The sequence below is a fragment of the Xenopus laevis genome, chromosome 3L, assembly GCF_017654675.1.
Source record: "Xenopus laevis strain J_2021 chromosome 3L, Xenopus_laevis_v10.1, whole genome shotgun sequence".
NCBI lineage: Eukaryota > Metazoa > Chordata > Amphibia > Anura > Pipidae > Xenopus > Xenopus laevis.
In genome coordinates, this window is record NC_054375.1 from 21,611,397 (window position 1) to 21,637,236 (window position 25,840).

A 25,840-nucleotide genomic window follows, 5' to 3' on the forward strand; every position below is an offset into this window, starting at 1 on the left:
GAGATCCAATTAGATTTTCTAGGGCACTATAGGGGAGCAAGGAGAACAAGGAGAATGATACAATATAATTTTCTGAACCAGGACTGAAAAACACCCATAATAAACAATAAGAGGCAGCATGTTGCTTTAATCTAAACAGCCTTTCATCACTGATCTCTTTCCATGATCAAAGTATGCTTTGTTAGCAGCCAAATAGTAAAGTTGGGTATTTCCATTAAAAGAAAAATATTGCTGGGCAAGTGAGTTCTAGTTCCCATGGAGACTTTCAGCTGCAGTGGCTCACGTGACATGAGATGTGGGTGGCTCATGTGACTGTGCTTACTATACAATATGGAGAGAAGGAGCCAGAGCTGAGAAGGAAGTAGCCCGGTTTTGACGGTAAGTCACAGCTAACATTTTTATTACATAAGGATAAAGCTATGGGCACACAGGCTGTGAGTAATTTTGCAGGCTGAGAGAATCAGATCTGCTCAGTGCCCCTGCTCCATTGATTTGAATCTGATAAGACTTGTATGTGGTCACACGCAGGCTGAGGTCAGCCCAATTACACAGGCTGAAAACAGCCGCTGACAACAGCCTGTGTGTCAATAGCCTAAAGCTGCAGTCTGGGGATGTGAATGTGTCCTATTTAACTGTTATGTGTGTGAGAGGGGATATATAGAGCTGCTGTATTGTTTTTTTTTTCCAAAACATTCTGCCACCCACAGTAACTTCTGTGCAGGACACTGAGCCACTTGTCCTTTACTTGTGAGAGTAACATGTTGGTATCAGTCATAGGAAAGTGTTAGTATGACTTTTTAGTGTTAAACGAGAAGTAAAATTAAAATCACTGGAGGATGCCAGTGACTATAATCTATTAAGTCCTGCCCTGAGTCTGGCAAGCCACAACATTTATGCCCCAGGTTTCCAGCTGTCATGTGCACCACCGGGACAGGGTGCATGAGCACCTAGGAACCTTCAAAGGCTGCCCCTGTACCTAGCTTGCATTGACACTGTAAGCTGGAAAAAAGTTAGTGGCCACGCACACTGCAGGTAAATATGCATGGCCAGTGCTTAGTATAATCGAGGGGGGGGGGGGGGTTGCAGTGACAGTGCCTCCCCACATTTCTATCTAGCACTTGTATGGGGAGGCAAAATAAAAATACAAATTTATGAGTGGACTTAAGACAAATTAATTTGTGTCTAGAAATATAATTCTACCTATGTTGACCATAGTAGAAACACCTTGGTTACTGGGTGTTGTAGTAGGTATGTAAAGAAGTATGTACCAAGGTTGTTTTGAGTGACACAGATGATTAGTACAATGTAGGAGAAGCAGAGCGAATGGAATAAGTTGATTCATGGAAGTCAATAAAACTGATGGCCTATGGGCAGATAAGTCTTTGAATAGGTCACATATGGCTTTTATTGTATAGGGGATCTTGAGGGATATTGGTTTTACATTACAATGCAAGTCAGCAGGGTAGTTTGGGTTATTTGGCCTTGCCTGCAAATTGGTGGGAGTGGTGCACTTTTTTTTGTGCATCTTTTGAGCTGCTTACAAACATGGATCTTACCCTTAAAATGGCATATAGGGTAGAGTTGGTAAGGTTTTATCTGTGTTTTGAATTAGTGATGCACTGGCTAACCAATCTTTGACCTCTCCTAACCTGGTCTGCTGCTGCAGCCACAAGGATTTATAAAGCCATTGCTGGCCCATTGGATGGTAAGGCAGGTGAGTGTTAATAAACTACAATAAACACAACAGGATTGTGCCAGGAGGAGCAAGGCCTAAGGGGCTGCACTCCTTGAACAAGTTCTGGAGGGTGGTGGAGCAATAGTTTGGACATTTTACCCCACTCTTCTGGACTACTAGTACTACAAAAAAAATGCTGTTGGCAATATGCCCCAAATCAATGTTCCATTGCCTAAATGCAGAACTGGGCAAGGAGGTCCAGATCCCCAAATCAAGGGTGCTTAGTCATTTGCCCCCCACTGACTCAACCAATCCTACTCCATGCCCTAATTCTTAAGAGAATGCAGTGGAATTATGTCCCTAGCCCCCACCCCCTAGTTGCACCCTAGGCACATGGAGTTTTTGCTTACCCCTAGTTCTGGCCATGGGTAGGCAAAAACAGGTATTGTGTTTGTATATTGAGATCATGGGTATAGGTTCGTCTGTGATTGTGTTGGGGACAAAGTCTGATACACTTCCTTTTAATATATTTTCATTTTCACTTGTGCAATACAACTCCTTCCACTTATCCTCCTATCTGCCTGTGGTTTTTAACCCCTAGACATAGTCAAGCTGCAACATATTTGCAGACTTTTTAATGAACATTAAATACAATGTGCTCTACCTATGATACCTGAATATGTCAGGAGGGCAAACCTTTATTAGACACATAGATTGAACAAGATTTAAAGGAGTGGCTCATCTTTAAGTTAACTTCTAAGCAACTTTTAAATTGGCCATGATTTAATTTTTTTATATCTTTTTTTTTATTTGCCTTCTTCCTCAGATTCTTTCCAGCTTTTAAATGGGGGTCACTGACCCCATATAATAAACAAATGCTTTGTAAGGCTACACATTTATTTTTATTGCTACTTTTTATAATTCATCTTGTTATTCAGACCCTCTCCGATTCATTTTCCAGTCTTGTATTTAAATCAGTGCATGGTTGCAATTTTGACCCTAGCAAGCAGATTGCTGAATAAAAAGCTTAATAACTCGAAAACCCCTTAAGGAGCATTTGTGCAACAGCTAGACTCTTTCACTTATTGTTCAGGTGTACAACTCAGTCTGATCACAGAAAGTGAATGATGTCTTCAGCATTTAGCTTTACAGTTTGTTATATCTCCCGTTTTTTTGACAGCTCAGTCCATAGTCCTGGTTTGTTACTGCAATGTCCTGCATTTCCCTTTCATCTCCTGCACTGACTCCAAAAAAAAAAGACAATGTTTCTGAAATGTAATTAAATAAGAGGCGTTTGGCACCACCTGTACTTTGATATAATTGTAACTAATAAGATAAGCAGGTTAGTGATGTGTCAAGTACTGGCTGAAACAAGCACAGTGAATGGGCCCTAGGGCCCAACGATCGGAATCATAATGCAGGAGTACGGGCGGTCAGATCGCGGGACGGCATCAACGAACAGATGTGGCCCCCGATCTGATGGAATTTTTAGCCCTGCACGATTGACATCTGGACAATTTTGGGCCAGATATAGATCGGGGAAGCCCGTCGGAGGGCCCCATACATGGGCCAATAAGCTGCCAACTCGGTCTGTTGACAGCTTTTATCGGCCCGTATATGGCCACCGTTACATCTTAAAGTGCAATTTCACCTTCATAAGCAAAACTGTAATAACACATAAAACATGGCCTGCCAAATTTTGTAAAATGGACATGGTATTTAGGGGGTGTGGTATAATGTTTTGTCCCTTATTCCATTTTTCAAATGGTGGGAGGTATGATATGTTAATCATTGACACAATATATTGTTTACTACACATTGAATTGTTTTCAGTGTGTTGAGTCATTTTTAGATTTCCAATGCATGCCTCCCAACTGTCCCGTTTTCAGCAGGACAGTCCCACTTTTGACAGCTCAACCCGCAGCCCCACATTTGTACTGGAAAGTCCCGTTTTTCTCTGCACTGAACAGCCAGAAAAAGAAACAAAGTTTCTAACGTAATTGGCTTTTGGCAGAGAGCCCAGAACAGCTAACAGGTGCAAATAAGATACTTTGTAACAATTTAGATAAAGAGGTCCCTTGGGAAAAGTTTGACTTTATTTGACATTATTTTTGCTGTACATAGCTGCATAGCATAGGAATCAGCCGAATAGCACTAAGTATTACTCATAACACTATAACTAATGTTGTCTGTTGGCTTAGTTACTCTTACCAGATGAAAGACTTTTTGCTATGCTGGCAGTGACAAAAATGTACAGGATATGCAGAATGTTACAAGGCACTGTTATAATATTAATACTTGCTGATTAAGCACTAGACAAACCGCGTGATACTAAGAGGAACCTACTTCTCATTCCATTTCACATTTGTTTGTTTTGTGTAATCCTGCCCTTAAAATTGTTCAGAACAAGGATTTTACTACACATTCAGTTTGGTAAATATTTATTTATATTTTTGACTTTTTATTGGTCACCAGTTGAAGTACCTGCTTTTCTTGACTAGTTGGTTAGAATAGAACAGACTGAAGTATGTGGCTTTTGATTCCAGAACTGTGGAGAGGTTATTCATCCACTGTTATTTCTAACATTCCATGCTGGTTCTATAAACTTTGTTCCATATAGATTTTGCACCAGGTAACCCACGCGGGTGCAGGACCACCTCCAAAATCAATCTTCACAGTGGATTCACTCACTCACTAACTGCCTGCGGGCCCTGGGGCAGTCGCACCCCCTACACCCCCGGTAGTACCGCCACTGTTTTGCACATATGGCATTAAAGGAGAACTAAAGCCTAACTAAAGAAGTAGGCTAGAAATGTTGTACATTATATTTTATTATTTTGGTCTTCTGTACCAGCCAAAGGCAACCACAGCCCTTTAGCAGTAAAGATCTGTGTTTCCAAAGATGCCCCAGTAGCCCCCCATCTTCTTTTCTACTGATTCACTGCATATGCTCTGTGCTGCGGTCACTTACTGAGTTTAGGGACCCACTCACAATAAACAGTAAACATAGAATAGAAATGTCACAATATAAGGCTGATTAATAATTAATACAGATAATTACTAAATGGCAGAACAGAAACCAGTGCAATTAGCATCAGAATTTAAATATCAGCCCTGTAGCATCACCTTATATTACAGAACAATCTCATGTTCTGCTGGATAATTTGTGACAGCCCCTAAGCTTCTCAACAGCTGCTCAGAGCCCACTGAGCATGTGACTGTCACAGACACTTTCCAAGATGGTGACCCCCTGTGACAAGTTTGAAGTCCCGATTCATTGCTGCTATTGAGAAGCTGAAACTTTAGGCTGGTTAAAAAAATTAAATATTGCATTTTTAGCCCTATTCATTTTTGTTCTCCTTGAAGGGGGTTGGTCACCTTTAAATTAGGTTTTAGTAATGCACCGAATTATCTGTTACCTTCTTGGTGGCCTGGCAAGGTATGCATTCCTAAAAAGCCTGGTATAGAGTAAGAAAAACATACTTGCTGTATTTATAATGATTGTGAATGCAGAACTCGCTATTTTGCTAGAACATGTATATAAGAACCATAAACGAACATATATAAAAAATGTCACTAGAGAACAAAGCTATAAAGTAACACAATGTATTAACCCCTGTGCAACACCACATATAACTGAGAGTTCAGGCCTGATTGCTGTGTACACTTTATGTTGATCTGCACTTATCTGTGGATGGTGTTACATACATGAAATTCAGTAAATTTGGTTTGTGATACATTGAGATCCATCTGGTATTCCAATGGATGGCACTGTCCATTGCTATTTAGTCCTGTTTCTCCTGTTGGTTGGAACTTGGCCACTAGCTGAGCCCTAATGGGTACCATAACCAGGGGCTCTCATCTACTCGGATCAGAGAAGTGGCCTGATAAGGGCTGCCATCTGTCCAGTTTTTAAAGGGCAGTCTGGGTAAAACTGTCTGCCCAGTTTTTCAAATTAAGAACACCAGGCATGATTCCCTGAGATTGATGCAGCAATCAACCAATCACCATGTCATAGCTCCGCCCCTGATGTCACCACACCACCACATTATTGGCCCGTCCCTGCTACATCACCGCCCCCCCCGCCCAGAGTTAGCGGCGGGGAAATGTGGCAACCCTAGCCCTTATATAAGGAACCTTCTGGTTCCTATGGAACAATTCCGAGTCCCTAACTGAGCCATAGATCTGCAATAGCTGCAGTGAAAACCTATTGGAACCTCTATGATGTAAAAAGGGTGGGAATATGATATTGCCACTGAAGAGGGGGGCAGAGAGTAGGCCAATAGGAAGGCTTAGCAAGCTGTAGAAGTGGTTAGAGGAGGAGCAGAAAGAGGGAGATTGTCAGGAAACTGGGGTGGGCTGGAATGAGAACCACAAAGATTACAAAGTTACATTGGCAGCAAATTTTTAATACCAGCCCAGGCCTTGGCTAGTATTTTACCGGTGTCAACCAGAATCCCAGAGGATCTCTCTTTTGTCTGCCATCTCCTTGCCTTATATCCAGTATGTGTTAGGTCTTTCATATTTTTTTTTTATTTTTTTTTGCTGGATGATTTCGCTTTTTGTTAAATGACTCCAATTTGGAATTTTATCTTGTTGCTAGGGTCCAACTGACCAGAGCAACAAGGCAGTGCTTTGAATGATAGACTAGAAAAATGATAGGCAAGGGTCCTTTTCTGCTTATAAGAACGATTAGCTTGAACTGTTATTATATCGATGGATTCTCAAATGTTTTTAATATGGTACATATCAATGCTTGTCAATCTATAAATGTATACCTTCTTATCAATAGGACTGATTTCCCCAGAAGCGATGGATACATCCAGGTTGACATCTGATCGGTACAATGACTACAGCTCCACAGAGGTCAGTCCCAGTGAGGAAAACTCTCCAGGAACCATCGGTAACAATGTTTCAAGGCCAAGGCAGTATGAGAGGCTGGGAGAAGACAGTAGCACCACGTAAGTGAGATACATTACTCTTGACTAGTGATGGGCGAATAAATTTGGCAGCAGGGCCGGGAAATAGGGGTAGGCAGAGTAGGCACGTGCAAATTCGCGGCAGGCACCGCGACTGCCGGGCCTGCCTAGGGCGCCTGCCCAGCATGGCCCGGTAATGTTTGGCAGGGATGGATTTGCAGTGAATTTCTGAATTTTGCTGCCAGCGAATAATTTTCGCCAAACTGAGGTGAAAATTGTCACTCGTCAGAATTGTCACCCATCATCGATGGTGAAATTGGAGAATTTTTATACATTTACATTTTTCCTATACACATTTGCAGAGCTTTTGCCTTCCATTTCTCACTCATGTTCTAAATAAGAAATCTTCAATGTGTGTCTTACAAGCTGAAGATCACTGTTTATAGATGACTGTACAACTATTTAAATAGACATATTGTTTGCGTCATCATGCCTCTTGTTTCCTTTATGTTTGCAGGTGGTATCAGACATTAATCCATTTATTAAAAGGAAACATTGGAACAGGGCTTCTGAGTCTTCCTCTGGCAGTGAAGAATGCTGGGATTGTGGTATGAATATTACTCTTCATACATGTGGATATATCTGGACAGACATGTGATGCTCAGTAGGGTTTTAGGAATGTTTTTGAGAACGTTTTTAGCTATACCTGCTGGTATGACATTTGGCTTACAATATTAATATTACATTATTGTAATATTGTACACATTTGGTGAACTAAAAGGTGTACAACCCTATACTCTGGAAAATAGATTACAATACTGTAGCAAGTCTGCTGACATGTTATTGCTTAACCCTTCATAGTTGTAATTCCTCTTCACTAGTTGCTGTTTCGATCATTTTGTGTTTTCAACACCAACGATTCTAAAAATTGTGTTCGCACCATGGTAGGGAAGTTACCTTGTCTTCTCCACTGGACCAGGAACTGACGCTGGTGATCAATTAATATCTGTAAAGTCACAAATGATATGTTGGTCCATATATATTAAAATGACAATTTATATTATTCACTGACAATCAGAGGGATCTTTCTTGCACTTCCATAAGAGTCGTCCATGGAGTGACAAAATTGTCATTGTACTGTTTTTAAATGGGAAAGCTGTACCTGTTTGTCTTACATCTATCATTGTATGGTAATGTGGAACACAAAGGGGAAAGCCGTGCAGAAAGAGATGCAATAAATTCTCTTGGTGTGAAATTATCCTTCAGGGTTTGGCTTATTTTGCTAGAACAATAGGGCAATAGAAAGCACCACAACGGTTTACATGCACATATTGTATTTTAGTTGGTATTTGTTTTCTGCTGTGTCTTTGGAGAGGTTTAGATATGGAGTTGCCCCTTCTTTTGAAAGCATCTAAGTCCAATTTTTCTTTTTCATACAGATTCATGTTCAAACAATCCTGATCCTGAGCTGCTTTTTTATTCTGATCTCTGCATGCCATTTGTTTCAAAGCATCCTACAAGCTTGGCTTGGGAGGCAGAAAGCTTTCATGCGTGGCCTCAGTTTCTAGAAAAGAAAGTGCAGTTTACCTTCAATTGAACATATAAGCTTTCACTGTTTTTTTTCCAGTAATAATAAAACAGTACTTTGTACTTAATCCCAACTAAGATATAATCAATCCTTATTGGCCAGAGCCAGCTTATTGGGTTTATTTAATATTTACATGATTTACATGATTTTCTAGTAGAGTTAAGGTATGGATATCCAAATTATGGAAACATCCGTTAACCCCAGGTCTCGAGCATTCTGGATAACAGGTCCAATACCTGTACTGTTTCTCTGCACTGGTACAACTGATGTACTTGCTTTAGAAAGACTACTAAAGTTTATATAAACAAGCTGCTGTGTAGCCATGGAGACAGCCACAAAGCATTGGTTACATAGCAGATACCAGATGCACACTGTAGGACTTATCTGTTAAGTATGCTGTGCCTTTTCACCTTTTTAAGCTTAAATGGCTGTCCCATGGCTACACTATAGCATATTTACATAAACTATAGTTCTCTTTTTACAGCAAACACATAACTTATACAAATGAATAGCAACAGTACATAATATTTATTACATAATATTTTCACCTTTTTCTCCTCATCAAAGGGAATCTTGGCTGACAATGTCTTGTCCAGCCACTCACATTTGTACTTTTTACATGGTATGTGCAACACTGCAAGCTCCATAGAGAAGGCACAAAGTGTTGCATCTTATAGTGGCAAGTGCAGCTCCCAGGGGCAAGGTGCACTAGGAGCAAAACACATCATACCACATTAGTAAAATAGAGATAATTTCTTTAAAAAAGGTTTATCTCACTGTACTGAAATCAATGTGTGGCTTTTGGTTATTCAGTTAAAGTCCTGTTTTATATTATGTATAATGTGTTGGCGTCACATACCTATAAAAAACGGGAATTTAACAGAACTGAAGTTGCAGAACTTCACCTACTTCTATTCAGAGCTGTTCTGATACATGCTGTTGTATCAAAATAAGAAAGCATTTTTTTGTATGCATGCCCGCCAGGTGTTACAACACAAAAACTGCCTGCTCCCATGGCTGGAGGTAGTTGAAAGAATAAGTTATTTTATTTAAATAACATGGCACTCTACTACTACAAGGTTCTTAGCAACCAGTGATTTTAAGACCCAGGGCAAATCTGACCATCGTTTGTAAACAGACTTTATTTATTTATTTTTTTTACCAATTCTTTATTTTTCATGACCTTGTTTTTTCAAAGTCAACATTTCGACATGCACCAAATGAATATTACTCATAGTAACTTGAACTGAATTCGATAAATCACATTTTATTATTCTAATTGTATTAGTGGTATCTCCTACAATAAAAGTAACTTAATTTTATCTTGTCTTCCTTTTGTAGCTAGGCCCACTGAGTCTGGTTTTTATGGGAATCATTGCTGTTCACTGTATGGACCTGTTGGTTAAATGTGCCCATCACCTTTGTCAAAGGTAAGGTCAGTTATCATAATTATAAAGCCCACATAACCACTCCAAAGCATAAATTGACACTGATAACAGGAATTAACTGTTTGCAACACCACAAATAAAAGACACCCCCCCACATCATAGTTGCATAAGCCCAGTTTATATCTGGCCGAGGCTGAAAATCAAGCAGATATCTATTGGGCACGTTCGAAATCTGGTGGGTAAGGAACGCATCAGTGCATTGATTCAGTGCTCACCCAGCAGGTGACCTTGGTCACATTGCACAAAGCTCCTGTGAATGGGAGTTATTTCAGAGTGGCAAGGGCAAGACATGCAAAGAGGTATAAGCATATAAATAGCAAAAATAAGATCACTAACCAAAACAAATTATTTTTTATTTCTTTCTTAAGGGAACAGCGACCCTTTGTGGACTACGGAGATGCACTGATGTATGGTATGCAGGGCTGCCCCAGCCAGTGGCTGCAGAGAAATTCTGTTTGGGGGAGGTAAATAAGCACAAAATACATTCTGAATTGTTCCTGCTTTGCCTCCTTATGGATGGCCTTTCCTTTTATACCACCATCTCATTATGCTGTTATTCATTATTACAATCTGTTGTGATTGCTGAGTGATTGGATGTGTTGCCATTACACAACCGAACCAAAAATTTAGCAAACCTCAAATTTTATTTGATGGTACATATGGAAACATGCCCAATGGCTGTCGCAAAGAATATTACATTACGGGGCCTATTTATTATCGAATTTTTTTTTGGTCGAAACTCTCAAATTTGAATTGTGAATTATCCAGACTCGATTTGACTTTTAATTTGAATTCAGATTTTGAGATTTATCATACTCTGGCCCTTTAACTCGAATAAATTAGTCACCACGTAAAGCCTGCTGTATTACTGTATAAGTCAATGGAAGAGGTAGCCTTCTAGTTTTTTTCTGTTAAAATAAAACCCTTTTTTTTTTCTCCATAAGTCCTAAACAAGTTAGCCCCAGCACTCTCAAGATATAACCCACTAAAAAAATATTCTTGCACAACTGAACTGTAACTTTCTTAAAAAAGACACTTTCAGTTACAAAGTTTGTACAAAGCATGCATAAGCTGATGCGCCCTGTCAAGGCAGTGTCCATGTGAAAAAAGTGAAAATAAAAGGGTTACCTTTGGGGGGAGACAGACCATACCTGCTTTTCTCTTTATTTAGCATGAGCTCTTTCAAAGACACTATTAGCCGGGGGTTGGGAGAGCGAGCATTTAAGGAGAGAGCCACCTCCCCAAAAAATAGTTTTTTAAAATGAAACAAGCTGAAATGCCGCTCCTCACCTTTCTTATTGGGTGCACGTGGGCAAGGCTTAATTTGTATATATTAATATTAATATATATAATGTAAAACACAGAGTAGAACAAGCATAGCTGGCATTACCCCATTTGTCAGATATTGCTTCATGTAGGGGTATTGTGTTGTAATGGTAAATATAATGTAATTGTAATCGCTAAGAGGAATTTTTGCACATGCCTTTACACATATGTAACTACTTGCACAGTAACATAACTACCCAGTGTAGGGCCTGGGTACCGGCTATGCAGCTGGGCCCCCACCCCCCTCCAGAAGCAGACATTGCGGCAGATTCACAAGTCTGTGGATCACCAGCAGGCCCTGGTGCAGTCGCACCCCTCACACCCCCTGTAATTCCGCCACTGTACTTACACTTTGTTACCTTTTAAGAGCCTATATGTGTATATATTGTATATGTACAACCCTACAGCATTACACTAGGATTTCTGGGCTACCTTTAACTTATCTCTCCACATGACATTCCAAATATCATGTTATATATTCAGGTGAATTTGTAGACCTTTTCCATACATGCAAACTGCAGAAGATTTAAGATCCTTTGTGGTAAATCTGCAACACCCCATTTTATAAATGGGGTGGTTCACCTGCCAAACACTTTTTCAGTTGTTTTCAGATTGTTCACCACAAGTAAAGACTTTTTTCAGTTGTTTGCCATTTTGTATTTTTTGCTGTTTTTCCAAAATATAAGTTTAAAGTTTAATGTCCGTTTCTCTGATGTTTGAGATGCAGCTCAGTGAATCAGGCACAGACTCTAAACTGTTACAATTTTGCAACATTTAGTTGAAACATTTCTCTGCAGCATCTCTGGACTATTAGCAACTATTGTATCAATTTCAACAGCTGCTTTTAAGGAACTCAAAGATTCTGGTCTGCAGGGACAAAGACAATTAGTTGATACATTTCTTATATCAGTTTAGAACAGTTACAGAGTCAGCGACACTCCTCCCTGAGCTGCTTTAGACAGACAAAAAAAGGTGAAACTTTACACTTCAATATTAAAAGAGACACACATAAAAAATAGATAGTAATTGGAAAAAGTCTTTATTTCTGGTGATGTGAAACCAACTGAACTTAAAAAGTGTTGGAAGGTGAACAAACTCTTTGATGACATCAAAAAGTATACATGTATAAGAACCTGCAGTGCTGTGTATTATATAATATATAGGTGTGGGATCCAGTAACGTAACTAGAGGGGGACGGGCCCTGGCACGGGACGTGCAGACGGGCCCCCGTCCCCCCTCCGTACGGCTGCAATTACTAAAGAACTCAGTGGCTCGCGAGCTGCCGGGGGGGGGCCTGAGGGGGTGGGCCCTGGCCCAATTGCACCCCCTGCTCCCCTGGTAGTTATGCCACTGGTGGGATCTGTTAAACCTATTATCCAGAAAACTCCGAATTACGGCAAGGCCACCTTCCATAGACTCCATTTTATCCAAATAATCAAAAATTTTAAAAATGTATTTTTCTTATAATTTATAATTATAATTTTTCTGTAATAATAAAACCATGCATTGTACTTGATCCAAACTAAGATATAATGTAATACTTATTGGAAGCAAAACCAGTTTTTTGGGTTTTAAATTATTTTCTAGAAAACTTAAGGTATGAAGATCCAAAGTACACAGAGCTTAAGTGCCATGTGGTAAGAGACAGTAGGAGGGAGGACCCTGCCTCGTAGAGCTTACAATCTAAGTTTGTGAATAACATAAAGGCACAAATTGGAGGAGAAAAGTGCACAAGTGAAAGACATTACCTTAACCAAAGTATAACATTTGAATAAAGAGCATGTATCTATATGTCCATTATTGGAGAAGATTAACCATTTGATGGGGCTTACAAACTTTCTAATTGGTTAATTGCCATTGATGTACCATTCAGCGGTGGCATAATGTTTAACCCTACCTGCTGCTACTGATTTCTGAAAGGCCTTGCAGGTACTGTTGGATGAATGAGTTAACTGCACATTTACCTGATTTATCTGTGGTACAGATCAAAGTGACCCAAGTCTGGGCATTTGCCATAGCAGCATTAGAGCTCACTCTAATACCCTGGTTCAAAGCTCTTGCACTGGAAATAACAGGACAGGTGTCCATTCTGATCAAAGCTTGTCATGATCTTACATAATACAAAGGAATTGGGTACAAACAAATGACTGTAATATAGTTGCTTTTGGTCTTTTTGCAAACAGCAAGTGAATGAAGACATTGTCTGTGAGACAAGATTGTATTTATTCAGACAGAAGCAAATTACAGCACACAGAGAAATATAGTTCTGTAGGATACACCCGCTCTTCCAGCGGTAGATTGCCTCATAATTCTATAAATTTATGTTTAGGGAGATGAAAATATTGGTTAACCTGTATACCCATGGTCACCTGCACAGATGTAAAATGTCACTGTGATCTGAGAACTACATGTAGATGGCTCTTGTATGTGCCACATAGCAGGCTGTGCTTCAGCTATTACATAAATGTAGCTCAGCTACTTTGCCTAACTAGTAACATGGGCATAACAACTATTCAGCAGTTAGGTTTAATGTTAGAAATAACATTGGGCAGAATGAGTAGAATGGCCCAAATCATCCCTACTGAAGTTGCTTTCTTTGTAAATTTCTGCATAATCCATATACCTCTATGGATAATACAGCAGAGCATTTGGAATTTTGTAGGTACAATTATAGACTACAGATATATATATAAATTATTATTTTAGGTTTTAAGGTTGCCCAATAATGGGGGCATAATTGCACACTATAGGAGCTCCCCGTGCTGGTGTTACTAAGCCTAACAAAAGGGTTGACTTCTATTGCACCTACAGACAATTGCTGTGCCTCCTGTTGAATATGACACTACTGAGTGATGCCCAAGTGGTCACCCTTGTACCTTTGTATGCTGCCTTTTGCTTGATAAGCACAACTTGCACTCAGATGTGAACAATTCACTGCATAGCACAAATTCTGTGGTCATTCTGTGGGTAAAAACGTTTCTTTTTACTTATTTTATAAATGAGCTCTTCAAATTCCAAGTATGTAATGGCATCTATTATCTGGAAAGACCATCTCCCATAGACTCAATTTTATCCAAATAATCCAAATTTTTAAGAATGATTTCCTTTTTCTCTGTAATAATAAAACTGTACCTTGTACTTAATCCCAACTAGAATATAAAAAATCCACCCTATTGGGTGGATTTAATATTTAAATGATTTTCTAGCAGATTTAAGGTATGAAGATTCAAATTACAGAAAGATCCGTTATCCAAAAAATTGCAGGTCCCAAGCATTCTGGATAACAGGTCCCATACCTGTATTTGGTAACTAGTCTTTTAGTTATTTTTTTTCAAAATGAATCATTTAATAGTGCTGCTCCAGCAGAATTCTGCACTGAAATCCATTTCTCAAAAGAGCAAACAGATTTTTTTATATTCAATTTTGAAATCTGACATGGGGCTAGACATATTGTCAATTTCCCAGCTGCCCCAAGACATGTGACTTGTGCTCTGATAAACTTCAATCACTCTTTAGTTCTGTACTGCAAGTTGAAGTGATATCACCCCTCCCTCCCCCCCCCCCCCCAGCAGCCAAACAAAAGAACAATGGGAAGGTAACCAGATAACAGCTCCCTAACACAAGATAACAGCTGCCTGGTTCATCTAAGAACAGCACTCAATAGTAAAAACCCATGTCCCACTGAGACATGTGGGGCTCATTTATCAACACTGGGCAAATTTGCCCATGGGCTGTTACCTATAGCAACCAATCAGATTGCTGCATTCATTGTTCTTCTTGCAGCTGGCTTTAAAAAGCTAATCACTGATTGGTTGCTATAGGTAACTTCCCATGGGCAAATTTGCCCAGTGTTGATAAATGAGCCCCTGTGACATTCAATTACATTGAGAAGGAAAAACATCAGCCTGCCAGAAAGCATTTCTCTCCTAAAGTGCAGGCACAAGTCACATGACCTGGGGCAGCTGGGAAATTCTAGCCCCATGTCAGATTTTAAAATTGAATAGAAAAAAAATGTGCTCTTTTGAGAAATGGATTTCAGTGCAGAATTCTGCTGGAGTAGCACTATTAGCTGATGTGTTTGAAAAAAACATGTTTTCCGATGACAGGATCCCTTTAAGGACAGAGACACAGTGACTAATCGCCTCTTCTTCAGGCAACTAATCTCCCCGAAAAGCCATTTAGAATCTAAATCGCCGACGGGATGGCACTTGGAGCACTTTGTTTTCCGAAGTTGTCCAAAGTTTCCTCGTGAGTCTTTTCAGGGAGATTAGTTGCCCATAGAAGAGGCGATTAGTCGCCGGGCGACTAAATCTCCCCGAATCTTAGCGTGTGCCCTTACCCTAAGGATTCTCTATTACATGCAATTATTTCTACTAAACAGTGTGAATACATTCTCTTTTCATTGTAAGTGTATTTTCATAGGAAAATGTCTTCCTTTTCCACATAACTTTATATTTTCCACTCTATGGGGCATATTTATTATAAAACGTTTAAAAAAAAAGCGGGATAATGCACCACACATCGCCAGGCTTTATAATGTAAAAAACGGTTTATAAAACTGTGTAAAATGTTTGCACTTTTTTTTAGAGTGACTTCTGCTGGAAGCAATGTAAGATAATAGAGCAAACCTGGCGTTCACATGGTGTAAAATTACACAAAGAAATTTTGATCCGCACACACAATTCTCTGCAGTCGGGACGTGGCCCCTCTTTTATTGTTATATCACCAGCAGTATCAACGTTTTGGGGGTTTAACCTCCCTTCATCAGGATACAATCTCAAGTGCAACAATCACCTTTATGATCATAGCCCCACCCCTTCTCCCACGATCCAACACCCACAGTGTAAACAATTTTTTAACCCTTTGGTAATTCCAATTTCAAGTCCTGCAGAAAAAGTGCAAGTCCAGTTTCAATAAAAACGTGTACGTCAAATTTCAATAGACAAGTCTTTCCATAATATGTAGTGGAGGTCCACAAATGCAATAGTCCTTTCATTAATAAATAGTAGAAAATTACATCAAGCAAATTAATTACACCTAATTGAAAAGAGTTACTCACTACCAGTAGAGTTGTTGTTACTACCTCACTCTTTAAATATCCCCCAGACATTTTTCATCTGTAAAGAAAAGAGGAAACAAATGGGGGAGCAGGAAGGGAATCAGAATCATCATTTAACATTACACACATTGCCATTTATAAAAAACATGTTAGGTTAAAATTCTCATTAAGTCCCTTTGGAAAGAGAGATTTTAATTGCCAAATCCAGAAAGCCTCCCATCTTAATAAAGACTTCTTTCCACCATTACCTGCCTCCCTCTGCACCACCTCTAAAATCTGCCATCTTAATTGAGAAATATTATGTTTCTCTTTTTTGTACTTTTCTTTTGCTTTCTCTTTATTTCTGTCGGGACCAGTATTTTGTCCTTTAATCTCAGTTTTATAATTCCTTATTACACTCTTGTGTTTGTTCAGTATTACTTAAAGACCCTAGATGTCTGACCCACATACCCGAGTCCGCATGGACACTTCAATAAATATATCACACAGTCTGTATCACAGCTTGCAAAATGCTTAAGTTTTATATCATAAACTTGGCTAGGGTGTTTATATATTTCCCCTCTAATAACGCTATTACAGTGTCCACAATTGTGGCAAGGGTAGGTGCCCATTTTATTATATGCTGTTTTCCGAACTGGCGCCCCCTTATAATTAGTTCTAATAATCCCATCGGATTAACAGAAGTAAAGCGTCAACTCTCCAAAACTGAGCATTACTGTGAGTTAACATGTAATCCTACAGGAAGGTTGAAAACAGATATACAAGTATTTCTTAAAGGGATGGTTCACCTTTAAAGTAACTTTTATTATGTTAACTTTTATTATGTTATCCAACGACCAATTCTAAGCAAATTTTCAATTGGTTTTCATTATTTATTTTTTAGAGTTTTATAGTTATTTGCCTTTTTTCTTCTGACTCTTTGCAGCTTTGAAATGGGCGTCGCTGACCCCTTCTAAAAAAACAAATGCATGTAATGTTGTTTCTACTTTTTATTACTGATCCTTCTATTCGGACTCTCTCCTATTCATATTCCAGTCTCTTATTTAAATCAATTTTAAGATTGCTTAAAATGCTAATTGAAGAGCTGCTGAATAAAAAGCTAAATAACTCAAAAACCTTCAGTGAAAACAAATTGCAAATTATCTCACAATATCACTCTCTACATCATACTAAAAGTTATCTCAAAGGTGAACAACCCCTTTAATGATGCATGTTTGTCAGGGAATATCATCCCTGAAATCGAAGGCCTTTTAGTAAAAAAAAAAAACCCAAGGGTACCATTTTTTTATCTTCTACCCAAGGTGCATAAAACCTTGGTAAACCCCCCTGGATGACCGATTGTGTCAGGGGTGGACTCACTACTGCAACCATTGGCAATCTATGTAGATACTTTTAGATTCATGTCTGAGAAGACACTACACAGTTTCTTAATTCCCTGGAGGACATAAGAATAATATCACCCCATTGTCCGCCCAATCAATGTAAAGGACCTTTACACCTCGATAAGACATGATGAGGATATAGATTGTTGTAGGGAATATTTATTGAAAGAAAGATTACCATTGCATGAGGTGAATTTTTTATGTGATTGCCTGGAATAACGGAATTATTTCCACTTTGATTCTAATTTGTACCTGCAAGTACAGGGTACGAGTAAGGGGGCAAATATGGCACCAATGTATGCAAACATCTACATGCATCATTTTGAACACACATTCATATTGAATCATCCAATTTTTAAGCAATATATTGCAGTGAGGTGAGATTACGTGGACAATATGTTCTTAGTTTGGACAGGTTCCCCGGATCTGTTGTCACACATACAGTGTCACCCATACATACTGTTGTTACACATACCGTAATACTATTTATGATACCATAAAGTTCACTATGGACATGGGTCCACTGACGGGATACTATTTAGATGCACAGGTGATGCTAAATGATGGGGTGTTCAGTGTCGGACTGGGACACCAGGGGCCCACCAAAATATCTTAGACCAGGGGCCCACCAAAAGACCTTAGATCAGGGGCCCACTCTCAGTACTATTATAATTCCTCTTCTCATGCAACCTCTATTCTGCTAGTATCTTTTCTTTACATGCTTTAATCTATTATTCAATCTATTTAGTCTCTTTGTTCTCATCATAGAAATAGGGAATGGCCATGAAATATGCCAAATGTTTTGAAGCTGGAGGACCCACTGACACCTCGGACCACCGGGAGTTTTCCTGGTATCCCTGTGGGCCAGTCCGACACTGCGGTTGTTTATTACAGATCTGCATATGAAGCCCACAAACAGAAATAACCTTTTCCGTAAATATAGCTTTCATCCAGCAGGTGTCACCAGAGGATTACCAAAAAGCCAGTTTATAAGAGCTAGACAAATTACTTCATCAGATGAACTTTATAAAACTTAAGATGATTATTTGGTTAATGAGTTCCAGTAACGGGGATATGATAAGGGAGAACTGAAAGGCATTAAGGAAGAGGTCATGGGTATTAACAGGAGAGATCTCCTTAAAACTAAAGAAAAGGGTAAAGCACTGAAAAAAAAGAGTTTGCGTAACCACATACGGTCGCCACTCAAGCCTTTCTTAAGAAAGTTATAATGCAGCACTGGCCCATTTTACAAAAAGATAAAATTCATGGGAAACTCTCACTAAAAATACCCTCTTTAGCTATAGAAGAACTATATCCGATGGAATTATTAGAACTGATTATAAGGGGAGACCAGTCCCGAAAATATATAGTAAAATAGGCACCTACCAATGCCACAATTGTGGACACTGTAATAGCGTTATTAGAGGGAAAATATGTAAACACCCTAGCCAAGGTTATGATATAAAATTTAAGCATTTTGCAACTTCTGACATAGATGGTGTGATATTTTATTGAAGTGTCCATGTGGACTCGGGTATGTGGGTCAGACTAGAGCTCTTTAAGTGCGACTGAACAACACAAGAGTGTAATAAGGAATTATAAGGCTGAGATTAATAGAGAAAATACTGGTAACAACAGAAATAAAGAGAAAGGAAAAGAAAAGTACAAAAAAAGACACTTTATTAGCAAAGTGTTTTTTTCGATACAAAACATAATATTTCTCAATTAAGGTGTAGGTAAAGATGGAAAGAAATCTTTATTTAAGCGTGAGGCTTTCTGGATTTGGCAATTAAAAAGCTCTTTCCAAAGGGCCTTAATGAGAATTTTAACCTAACATGTGTTTTTGCAAATGGCAATGTATGTAATGTTATATGTTGATTTTGATTCCCTTCCTATTCACCCCCTTTTTTTCCTCTTTTCTTTACAGATGAGAAATGTCTGGGGGATATATAAAGAGTGAGGTAGTAGTAACAACTCTTCTGGTAGTGAGCAACTCTTTTGAATCATGTGTAATTAATTTGCTTATCTTATGCTTGATGTCATTTTCTACTATTTATTAATGAAAGAACTATTGAATTTGTGGACCTCCACTACATATTATGGAAAGACTTGTCTACTGAAATTTGACATACTCGTTTTTATTGAAACTGGACTTGCACTTTATCTGCAAGACTTTTTTGAAATTGGAATTACCAATGGGTTACAAAATTGTTTCCACTGTGGGAAAAGAGGTGGGGCTATGATCATAAAGGCTATGATCATAAAGGTGATTGTTGCACTTGGGATTGTATCCTGATGAAGGGAGGTTAAACCCCCCCGAAACGTTGATACTGCTGACGATATAACAATAAAAGAGGGGCCACGTCCCTGACTGCAGAGAATTGTGTGTGCGCGGATCCTTAAATCAAAATTGCTGTTGCTAAAGGGACCTTGCCGTATCAGCGGAGGACCAGCACCACCAGTGCAGTAGAAGTAAATTGCAGGAGTACGGTAGATATAACACAGTATGCAATATTTTATATAATATTTCTACACAGTTTTTTTGGCGAATTTCATTTTACATTGCATAATAAATATGACTTTATGTTTTGGAGCAATCACTGAGAGAAACAGAATTTCTGATGTAAAAAACTGATTTATTTTCCCTTTATACTTTCAGATGGATTGTTGGATTCTTCTTGATCCTCACACAACTGGGTTTTTGTTGCGTCTACTTTGTGTTTCTGGCTGACAATATCAAGCAGGTACTCAAATCAATCTCTGGATGCTTCTGTCTAGTCGGTACTGTTTTTACCCTTTTTTGCTAATGCAATATTCTGACCTTACCAACCATAGTCATTATCCCTTTGTTAAACTTTCATACTCACCAATTTATGAAGGAAGTGCAAGCACCACTTAATTATTGTGTTTTCTGTTGGCTTACTACAAATATACATAATTTGGGTGCTCTGTGCAGTTTTATTTAATTGTGTTTGCACAGCTTGTCGGTTTGACTAGTGCCTGTGAATGCAATCCATCCAAGTTTTCTTCCACACAATAAAGTTTCTAGTATTCAGTTATATGAACATCAATCACATTATCTTTTAATAATACTCGGCCTTTACGTGGCCTTGTGTTTCTGTTCCAATAGCATGCAGCTCTAACTGCTTATTAGACTTAACAGTAGGAAGCGTCCTGTTCATTATTAACTTGGAAGGTCCTTAACATAGTCCCTTTTAGTACTTAGATTAAAGGGATCATGCTAGCAAAATACATTTTTTTAAATCGTAACAATGTACATTTTTGTTCCTTAAAGAGGATCTTCACCCAAAAACTGTTTTTTTTGCATAATGAAAGACAATACAGCTTTTCAATATATCTTAGTTTAAGCTTTTTAGTGCTAGTGAAGTTAATTGCAAATGTATTTGCTTGCTGGATGCTTACATTCACTGCACTCCCTAACTTTGTCAATTGAAAAACTGAGAGGCCAGTGGTTAAAAAGACCTGTAGGAGAACACACTCCTGCTTCTTTGTTATAAGAGTCAGAACCAGAAGAAAGGGATAAAAATTATCAGTAATTTTTTTTCTCTTTTCCTTACATTCCTAGTGTATAATTTTGTAGTGTATCTTTGCATAAACCTCTTCAGATGTTTTATTCTGCAGCCATGGATTTTTCCTTATTCCATAACTGCTTATTTCTCTTTGTGCCTTTAAAGGTGGTTGAAGCAGCTAATGGCACAACGAATGACTGCAGTGCCAATGAAACCGTGGTGCTGGTAGAAAGTATGGATTCCAGATTGTACATTCTATCATTCCTGCCTTTCCTCATCTTGCTGGTCTTCATTACGAACCTGCGCTACCTGTCCATCTTCTCATTGCTGGCTAATCTGTCCATGCTGGGGAGTGTTATCATGATCTACCAGTATATTGGCAGGGTAAGAGGGTTGGGGAGCAGTCTTCCTTTTTTTTATTTTTGTTGAGATGTCTGTTATAAATGACTTCAGGTATAGCTGTTGTCTAAGTTCGGTAACATGAGAACTAAACCCTAAAAATTGATATGGATAAAAATGCCATATTTTTTTATAATGACCTTATTGAATCAGGCTAAAGTTTCCGCTTCTCAATAGCAGCAATGATCCAGGATTTCGAACCTGTCACAGGGGTCATCATTTTGGAAAGTCTCTGTGACACTCACATGCTCAGTGGGCTCTGAGCAGCTGTTGCGAAGCTAAGCTTAGGGGCCGTCACAAGTTACCAAGCAGAAAATGAGATTTGCCTGTAAAATAAGCTGATGCTAGAGGGCTGATTATTAAATTATCATGCTAGTTGCACTGGTTTCTGTGCTGACATGTAGTAATTATCTGTATTAAATACTAATCAGCCTTATATTACGACATTTATATTCTATGTGTACTGTATATTGTAATGGTTCCCTAAGCTCCGTAAGTGACCGCAGCACAGAGCATGTGCAGTGAAGGCCATGGCTGCCTTGGGCTGGTACACAAGCCCAAAACATAATCTACAACATCCCTAGCCTACTTCTTTAGTTAAGCTTTAGTTATACTTTAAGAAGAAACTGTCGCAGAGACTGAACATGGGTAGGACACAAGGCACTAAGGGTAGCCATGCATCTACATATAAAATCATATTTGTAGTTTTATATATTTTGGGCAAATAATGAATATCAATGATATAAGTCAGTTTGTTGATCTAAAAAACCTTAGCTGTATTTTGTTTATCCATATTCTTCAGATATAATTATTATTAGTTTTATTATTTTACATACTGTAAAGATATTGTGAACATTTGGCAAATTCATTAAATCTTGCAGGTAATCATGACAGAATTAGAGGACCTGCTCTCACTATTGCTTACTTCTTGTAGGATATCCCAGATCCCACACATCTATCTTATGTATCCAGTTGGAGGTCTTTTGCTCTTTTCTTTGGAACTGCAATTTTTGCCTTTGAGGGCATTGGAGTGGTAAGTCAGTACACAGGATTTTTATTGTAAGTAAAATTGATTGTCTGGTACAGAATCCTTTATCCAGAATGCTTGGTTCCTAGAGTTCCCAAGGGGCACATTTATCAAAGGTCAAAGCGAATTTTCGTATGAAAAAAATTAGAATTTCAAGCTATATTTTGTGTACTTTGACTAGGGGAATAGTCTAAATTTGATTCGAATTTGAAAAAATTAAAAAAGCAAAATACATTTTTTAAATGGCAACAATGTACATTTTTGTTCCTTAAAGGGGATCTTCAAGCAAAAACAGTTTTTCTGCATAATGAAAGACAATACAGCTTTTCAATATATTTAGTTTTAGCTTTATAGTGTTATTGAAGTTAATTGCAAATGTATTTGCTTGCTGGTTTACATTCACTGCACTCCTAACTCTGTCATTTGAATGACATATAAATTACATATAATAGGTGGCACCAGGTATTTTAAACTTATAGGTAATAGTTGTTGTGTTCCATTGAGATTTCTAGCTCATCCTACACCCTCAATGAATATGCCACGCTACCCTTATAATTAAAGACCTTATTTATATAATGTTGAAGTGTTAATCTTTTCTGCTTATTGCAGTATTTATGAATAATTTTGCTTGGTCTCTGGCGAGCAAGTATAACTAACTAATATATTGGTTGCCAAGGATGTTACACTTATAAGTAAGGGGAAGTAGAACATGTGTCAGTCATACACAAATACATATTTTTTTAAACAAATGTTTTATGAGTAAATGAAACGGTAAACACTGGCAATATTTTCAATCTCAAGCCATTTTTTTAAAAATGTTGATGCTTCATAAATAGGCACGTAAATGTCCAAGCATAATGTCAAAGCAGCCCTTCTAGAAACAAGAAATACCAGAAAATGTGGAAATCAGAATAATGAATAAATTAAGGGTGTCCTTGCATTCTGATTCAATTAGTTGTGGCTGGAATTCCAAATAAATTACTGAATGCCTAATCTGAAGGAAGAACAATCCAAATAAATTAATGAATGCCTAATCTGAAGGAAGAACAATCCATAAATATGTTGTTTCTGCTCTGCACTGGTCATTTGGGGATTAACCCCTCCTTTACAAGTCGTGCCATTCCATTAATGTTTCCTTAGGGATAAGGACTTCGGGTCAAGTGGTTTCACACGTGGAACGGAATGTCTACTACATACCAGTTCAAAGCCATGATTACTTGAGCCTTTAATTAAATTGTAGATTCTTGGTTGTGTAGGAGGCCATTTTATTCTTTGTAAAGCCTTCTGGCTATTGAATGCTGCCTCACTCACATTCACTGAGTTCTTAGGAACTAGCTTCTAATTAAGCTTCTCATTGTCACAGTGACATCTCATAGACTTGTATTGCTTCATTGCAAACCTTGGCGAGTGTACTTAACCTTGCTATGTTTATACAAGGCTGCTATTCATATGAGTTAGGTGTTGGCTGCTGTGTGCAAAACACTCTAGCGCAGGATATTATCAAGATCTTTGCAGCATGCCTATAACTAAATTCATAATGTGAAAACAATTAGTTTAGTTTATGAACATCCCCCAGTTCATTGACTGGTTAATGGCTGCAGTGACCTTGTGCTTATATAAGACCATGAATGGCCATAATGTCATTGGTGTGTTAATGGCTTTATCTGTTTTTACACTAGATATCTGTTTGTAACCACCGTGATTATATATATATATATATTATTGGGGAACACAGAGACCATGGTGATAGGTTTCTTCCATTTGATATGTCATCCTTTCCTCCCATTGATCTGCTGGAGAGAACCCAGATAATTGGTTTAATGAAAAATTACTTTAAAATAAAATAGTGGATGGGACTAGAACCAACCTGTATTTCCAGTATAGCTGGAAATCCAAGCCCCAGGCTGCCGATGGGCCAGATAAAGGGCCTTGCTCTGTAAGTAAAGCATTTAACTCTTTCCCTGATAATGTCACAATTTTGATCCACCCATTTGTGACAGCAGCAGAGTGCATTGGGTTCATGCTTAAGATCCAGAGGAACCCATCGGCACTGGCTAGGGTCAAGTATCACCTTAGGTAACATGTAAGGATGTACTGAATCAAGGATTTGACCAAGCTCTAGCACCTTTTTTGATTCTTTGGATTGGGCTGAATGCTGAATTAAATCTAAACTTCTATTAAATGCTCTGGATGACTGATTTTGCATTTTTTTTTTTTTTTAAAAAAGGTAAATATTCAAATGAGGTTTTGGATTTGGTTTATGATTTGGATTTGGTGTGCCCCTAGTAAGATGCAACATACAATTGGTTAATTTTTCAGCCTATACTGTATGTTTGCCTATATGTAAATTACATTGTGATATAGAAATGTGATCCCAGAAAAAGCACTTCATCTTCTAAATTACAGTCATGCCTGGGCCAGAAATTAATCAAGGCTTAATTGGTATTCTGTTTCATTTCATGCCAGTTTGAACCCAAAATTGGGGTCTAATGGAAAAAGTATGTAATTTTAGCTTCAGTGTAAAATACACTGCACAGCAATGTTATCATTCTGTTTAGTCCAACTGTACCCTGAAAATACTGAAATACTATGCTTCACTATACTGAGATATAAACACACACAGACACACACATACATTATAGAATGGCTAATGCCAAGCAATTGGTCTTCAATTTTTCCTTTTTATAGTGTTTGAATTATTTTTCTTCTTTTTCTGACTTTTTCCAGTTTTCAAATGGAGGTTGAAAAACCCCACCTTAAAAACAAATGTCATGTAAGGTTACACATTGTGTTGCTTTTTATTACTCTTGTTTATATTCATGCCCTCTCCTATTCATATGCCAGTCTCTTATTAAATTCAGTGCATGGTTGCCAGGATAGTTTGCACCCTAGCCACTACATTGCTAGAATTACAACGGAAGAACTGCAGAATAAAAATCTACTCAAAAACCAAAGTTAATAAAAAATGAAAACAATTACATTATTCAGGTACTACAAGTCAATTTAAAGATGAACAACCCCTTTAACTGCACAGAGTTGGAACCAACCTATAGCCAGTCAGAGCCATTTACAATCAGACGGGGCAGCACAATGGTCAACATTTCTGCCTTGCGATATTCAGGTCCTAGGTTCTATTTCAGACTAGACACTATCTCTGCAATATAACATAGTATCATAGTATCAAGTTAGGTTGAAAAAAGACCCACATCCATCAAGTTCAACCTTTTAACTTTTTTTAACCTGCCTAACTGCCAGTTGATCCAGAGGAAGGCAAAAAACCCATCTAAAGACTCTCCAATTTGCCTAAGAGGGGGAAAAATTCCTTTGTGACTCCAAAATTTCAATCGGACTAGTCCCTGGATCAATCTTCACAGCTCTCATTGTAAAAAAACCCTTCCGAATATTTAGGCGGAACCTCTTTTCTTATAATCGGATGGGTGACCTTGTGTCAGCTGGAAAGACCTACTGATAAATAAAGTATGAAGAG

At 38.3% G+C, this 25,840-nt stretch overlaps 1 protein-coding gene across 1 annotated transcript in view; it reads left to right on the top strand.

Moving 5' to 3' along the window:
• Nucleotides 1-276: 276 nt before the first annotated feature.
• Nucleotides 277-25,840, top strand: part of slc36a1.L (solute carrier family 36 (proton/amino acid symporter), member 1 L homeolog) — a 57,062-nt gene continuing 31,498 nt past the window's right edge. The window contains 8 exon segments of the mRNA NM_001091410.1: nucleotides 277-378; nucleotides 6,468-6,636; nucleotides 7,112-7,202; nucleotides 9,524-9,612; nucleotides 9,999-10,094; nucleotides 20,057-20,141; nucleotides 21,093-21,311; nucleotides 22,261-22,359. Coding sequence (NP_001084879.1) covers nucleotides 6,488-6,636; nucleotides 7,112-7,202; nucleotides 9,524-9,612; nucleotides 9,999-10,094; nucleotides 20,057-20,141; nucleotides 21,093-21,311; nucleotides 22,261-22,359 — 828 coding nt within the window. The 5' untranslated portion in view covers nucleotides 277-378; nucleotides 6,468-6,487.